At 37.3% G+C, this 6,151-nt stretch overlaps 1 protein-coding gene across 1 annotated transcript; it reads right to left on the bottom strand.

The window, feature by feature from the left end:
• Nucleotides 1–380: 380 nt before the first annotated feature.
• On the bottom strand, nt 381–2,881 carry lrit2 (leucine-rich repeat, immunoglobulin-like and transmembrane domains 2). Its single transcript, XM_039772337.1, has 3 exons — nt 2,814–2,881; nt 1,643–2,424; nt 381–1,198 (listed from the first exon to the last, which is right to left on the bottom strand). Exons 2-3 carry the CDS (start codon nt 2,409–2,411, stop codon nt 393–395), a joined length of 1,575 nt encoding a protein of 524 aa, XP_039628271.1. The 5' UTR covers nt 2,412–2,424; nt 2,814–2,881; the 3' UTR covers nt 381–392.
• Between the last annotated feature and the right edge of the window lie 3,270 nt (nt 2,882–6,151).

Below are 6,151 nucleotides of genomic sequence, written 5' to 3'. Positions count from 1 at the left end.
CCAAAAGACTATTTTTGACATACTGGACATTATTTTTTACCTCTACACTTTATAAAATGCATTTAAATACCAGTCACAAAGAAACAGCAGCCATATCCAGCAATTGTCCTCAGAATGTGAAGAGAACCAAACTGCAATACTCCAAAGAAACAATTCTGCCTGTACAAGAAACGAGAGTAAAAATGAAAGCTGCATCCATTTGGAATACAACACATTCATAGCCACACTCAGCAGCCAACTATTCAACACCAAATTATGTGCAACATTTACATATGTTTTACAGTATGTGTATGTATGTATGTATGTATGTATGTATGTATGTATGTATGTATATATATATATACATACCATTACATACATATCATTATACCTGTGTTTTTCAAAAATCATTTCTAATAAAGTTCAGCACTGTTTATTTGCTCTGTTCTGGCCTTCAGGGCTCTATCATCAGATCGTCGTCTTCTTTGCTTGTCTTCACTTGAATCTCTGTTACAAAGCCCCTCATCACTGCCTGCTTGGAGACTGTCAAAGGTCCCCTGTCTTCCAGCATGTTTCAAACTCTTTTCTGAACGCTTGGACCGTTTGAACCGATCACTGCACTTTTCAAAGCAGCTAAATCTTGTTTCCGTGGTACAGGCATACATTCCCGCTGGCACTGCCAACACCATGGCACACACAATAACAATGATATGAATCAGCTTTTCTCTTTGTTCAAGTTCACTGATGTCACTACCTGTCACAAACACAATACACTGCCCCCTTCTGGGGCTTAGGTTTTTCAGTGTGACACAAACTTCATATTTTGTAGCTGGCAACAAGTCATCAACTGAATACGTGTTGATTCCAGGTCCAATGTAGAGGAGCTCTTTCTTTGTGTCCTCGTAGCGGCCAAAATGCAGGGTATACCATGTTTCTGCAGGGTTATCTGTTGTTGCATACCATTCTATAGTTATCCCATAAACGGTCTGCTTGGCTATTCTTATCTCAATGTACACATTTTCTTCAGAGGACGATATTGGAAACATGGATGAATATAGTGAGAAGGATTCAGGAGATGTAACCCTCATCAAAATATTCACAGAGGAATTGCCAATAAAATTACTGGCAGTGCAGGTGTATGTTCCACTATCTCGAAGATGTAATGAGGGTATAACCAGTTCAGATTTAACAGTATCATCATCAATGTATGTTTGAGACACTATATGTGGGGAAGAAAAAAAAGAGAAAAATTAAGACTTCAGCCAGTAATCACAACAGCATTGCAATGCCATTATTTAAGGAAAGGTAAAAGTAAAGTAAGTTTCTGTAAAAGTTAAAGTAAGTTTCAGATTATACTGTTTATTATGTTTGTAAAGATAACTTAAGTATTAAATCATATGGCATACAAAAGACTGGTAAATATTTATTTATAAAGTACTGTATATTGTATATAAATGTACTTATTATTAAGTAACTAAATGTAAAAGAAAATACTTATTATAAAAGTAAAGAATAGACTAGAAGTTTACTTTGGAGCAACTGGATCCAATTACTAATAAAGAGATTAAAGATGCAGACACTGTGTATAACTGTGATTAATGCCGAATATGACATGGGCAATGCGTACTGCGGGACTAATATTGTAAAAATGAAGCAAACTTACCATTAAAGCCTTTAACAAGCTTGAGGCCATATGTCCACCAGACAGCTGGAGATGGCCTGGCCTTGGCCAAACACGTGAGTGTCACATTCAAACCAAAAGGGAGGGAAATGTTGTGAACCGGAGACGTAGCCTCTGGTTTCATACAATTCTTTAATTCAACTTCATGAAAATACTTGCCCATCTTGAACTGTGGACCTGAACAAGTTAAGTATGAATTCATCAGTATAATTGGAGGTCTGACGGACTTGACAAATTGAACGAAACCCTTAAGACGACAGTCACATAACCAAGGATTGTCGTGGAGTGCTAAAACAACATTAGAAGAGCTGTCCTCTTTTTTAGTTGGCTGCTCGTCTGCGTGGTAAAGAGGCCAGTTCAAGAAGACATCCTTTGAAATTACGCTAAGCTGATTGATGGATAAGTCTAAGTAGGTCAGTGCTGGTAAATATCTCAGTGCGTACTCTGGAAGAACATCAAGCCTGTTGTGCTTGAGATCCAAAATTTTCAGAATTGGGGTGTCCTGAAAAGCTGTCCATGGTACTGAACGCAGTTTATTTCCCTGCAACCTTAGCTCTGTTAATGTTTTCAAGCCTTCTAAGCTTTTTAAATGCATAACCGTTATGTTGTTAAAGTTTAGCCACAGAAATTCCAAGGCACTAACTGCAGAGAATGACCTTTGGGGCAGTTCAGTCAGATGAGAGTTTTCAATTCTTATTTTTTTTACATCATGCGGGATGTTGTTGGGGATCCTTCTTAGGGCGGTAGCCATACAAAGCAGAGACCTGATAATTAAATAGAAAAGCACATATAAACATATTTGTACCACAAATAAACAAACAAACAAATCAGTAACTATGCAATGTTATAAATTACAATTAACATCCTTAACAGTGTATTAGTGCAAAATGCACTCTTTGCAACATGCCCGGCTCTCATACTTCTGATAAATTCTTGAAAAGGCTTCCAATTTATTTTCAAGTGTGCATCTTTTAAAAGGTGCAAAATTTGGTTATAGTGAAAAATGAACTGTTTTTCCTCAAGTAATTCATGACTTAAATAAGATGAAAAAAAGCATATCGACATGCTTTTTCATTAGGTTTATAAACTGACAACAACAATTGCAATAACGTTGCCCGTACAAACAAGAAATAAGAAAACAATAAAAGCTTACCTCCCAAAACTGTCATCTGTGCAGGTGCAGCCTGGCAAGCAAAAGGAAGTAACTGTATTTATCTGTAAAAATGCAAACCCTAATGTTAACAAAATGTAAATGGTGGCCATATTCTGTTAAAAGAAATACATGGACAGTATTTGCTCAAGTCATGTCCAAAGGTTCAGTCTAGTAAAGCTTATTACCTGTAATCTTCTGTGACGCAGTTCTTAACTCTATAAGAAAACAAATGGCAGCCAAATCAGGAAGCTGATATTTATAGGTTAGCAATGTGTGTATCAGCAGCTAGTGCGACATATGTAGCAAAATCTTTGTCTTGTGCCTTAGGCAAGTAACCTAACACAGATGACAAGACTGTGTAATGTTTAGAGATGTCAAAGCATGGACAGTTCTGTTGTATAGCAGATGAAAATGTGAATATATATAACATAATCGGAAAGCCTGAATCATGTGCACTTTGTTTTCCATCTTTCAAAAAGTAAACATTAAGCTGTTGATTTTAATCCTGTATGAATAAAGCTCTGCGGTGGGCTTGCACCCTGCCCGGGGTTCGTTTCCTGCCTTACGCCCTGTGTTGGCTGGGATTGGCCCCAGTAGACCCCCATGACCCTGTTGTTAGGATATAGTGGGTTGGATAATGGGTGGATGGATGAATAAAGCTATTATTTAGTTTTTAATGATAGTGCTTTTCAAATCAAGTTAAATGAAAGGTCACTGGCACTGAAACGTTTAAAGGCACCAGATAACCTGATGGTCAGTATCTTGATTGTAGTAAATTCCCATGAACACTGTGCAAGCACAGAAACCAAAAAAATGTTTCCCATTTCAAAATGGCCCAACAACTAAAAATCACACAGTTACTATGTCGCTATACTGCCCAGAACTAAACTCATTTAAACCTACTAAACTGTTTAATTATTTATTTCCAATTTGCTTTTACATGTAATTAAATGTTGCACAGTAGTTGGAGTCGATAGTACTAGAGTTGTGACCTAGTAACTAAATTTAGGGAGCGAGCACATTTTTTTCATATTTCTGAAAGGATTTGTTTCTATGAACTCTTGAACTACCCATCACCTCCTCAACTTTACAATATTAACCATATAGGTCATTGTTAACTGTTAAGAGTGAGTGTTGGAAAGGACATCATGGATGGACTGGCATCCCAACATGGATGGTTGCTGTTCCCTTGCCCAATCAGAAGGTTAACATGATGGATGGGGGATAACTGCCTCCAAGGAGCATGTGCTTCCCCAGTCCACATTGACGGCAATATCCATCTGATGTAGCTCTCACTTGGTTAGCCGCGGGGCTGCATGGGAGTCATCTTTCTGAAGGGAGGTTCTGGTGTGTTCCTTCAGGGCTGCTAGAGTGCACTATTAGTAGTAGAAGACTTGCCTGATCCAGCTGTCATGGAAGAGCTTCCGTGGAGCGATGTGGTGGCATCGAAAGAACTCCTGGGTCGGGTATAAAAGGAGCTGCTCCACCTCACTCGAGCATGTCCTTGTTGGGAGGAGGAGGAGGACAAACTTGTCTGGGAGATGTAAACAAAAAGGAAGTATGAAAGATGTAAGAAGGTATTTTGCATACTACAAATAACTTATTTGAACCATTGTTGTTATAGAGCTGTGCCTGGAGTTGTTACACCCACTACAGGCCAAAGCGTATATTGAGTATTCCCTAAAATAGACTGGCATCCTGTCCAAGATTATTTCCTGTCATTCACCTGATACTAAAGATTTTATGTGATTGTGCTTGGGGAAGGATAGTTTGATTCACACAGGTGGTTCACATCTTGTCCATTTGCTGTCTAACTATCTATCATCCTATAGTTCAAAAATGCATTTATGAATAAAATGATACATGGATATGTATTTGAATTTTTGAATATTTGAGACTATGAGTAAAGAATGCACTAACGAATAATTGTCAGTGTTTCAAAACTGAAATAAAACAGTATTTGACATAGCCATAGCTAAAAAGGGTAAAAATGGCACACAGTAACAAATTGTATGGAGTCCTATATAATCAGCCTTAATTCATTCAATGATTGTTCTTGCGTATTATAGATTATTCTTGGTTTTTAATTTAATGTTGTTTTGCCTAGGTGTCTTCTGTGGCTCTGTCCACACTATTTGTGTTTGCTTTGCAAGGCACCTTGTATCTACTTGAAATACAATATTTTAAAAAAACAAAAAAATGATTTTGCAGTGTGATGTTTTACACCCTTCTGCTGCATTTATTCGCTTGCTTTATCCTTGGCTATTTTCTAGAACTGGTCGAGACCGAATTTGAAAGGAACAAGCCATTCAACCATGCATTTGGCGACCTCTTCTGGTCATTCATGCTCAATGTTTTCTATTTAATCTGGATCGCGCAGTTCAATTATACAACTTTTGCTTAAAAAAAAAAAAAAATCGATCTATTCTTCCAACAATGAATACTCTTCCTGACCGTGCCATGGTATTGTGTTCATTGTTTTTAAACATCCAATGTCGAGTAACACGCTAAAAAGCAAGATTAAAACGTGTTTGACCGATAACCTAAACTGATCTTTATTGTTCCTTGAACTTGAATACATCGTGTTTATTTGAAGCCCCGAATATCTCACAGTGTTTATCAACCGGGTTTGCAAAAGCTATGCATACCAGCCGTCACCTATAGATTGTACAGTTCTGCTTACTTTTCATTCACTGATAACTGCTCCCCTACGGACCGGTCTAGATCTTAATTATTTAAAGTTTAACACATTCTAGGAGAAAATTGTAATTCTCGTCCGTGAGGTTACCTTTCATGCAGTTGTGAAGATAATCTCTTGTTTTATTTGGTAAGCAGGTTAAAGGCACCAAATAACACACTAATTTACAGACAAGCGTCGTGTTTTTATCAAGGGAAGTAAGTGTATGTGATCAAGCATGCATGAGTGCCTGGGGAGGTCTATAATCCTGGTTTTGTAACAAGGTTTCTCTTCTAAAATGGATGGAATCCTTTTTGGGAACAAAAAGAACTGGATGGAGGCAGATTTCTGTTCCAAATACAAGCTGTATTCTCTACAGCTGCTAGCACATGGTCAGGCCAAAAAAAAAACCAAAAAAAAAAAACCCAATAACAATCTTCCTCTCACATATCCTCACAGATCTTGAATGCTTAACTTTATAAACACTACTTTCTAACACATTACAACTTAACAGAGATATTAACATTGCAGATCTAAATGTAGGTATATTCCAATTCTCATTCTAATATAAAGAACATTTACTTCTCTAATGCTTATGTGACAACAGAACTTTACACTTTCATTTAAAAATAAGAAATTGCAGGTTTTTGCTGTGTCTTGA

Source organism: Polypterus senegalus, chromosome 1 (assembly GCF_016835505.1).
Source record: "Polypterus senegalus isolate Bchr_013 chromosome 1, ASM1683550v1, whole genome shotgun sequence".
Taxonomy (NCBI): domain Eukaryota; kingdom Metazoa; phylum Chordata; class Cladistia; order Polypteriformes; family Polypteridae; genus Polypterus; species Polypterus senegalus.
Note: the sequence above shows the minus strand (reverse complement) of the source record. Positions and strands in the feature narration are given on the sequence as shown.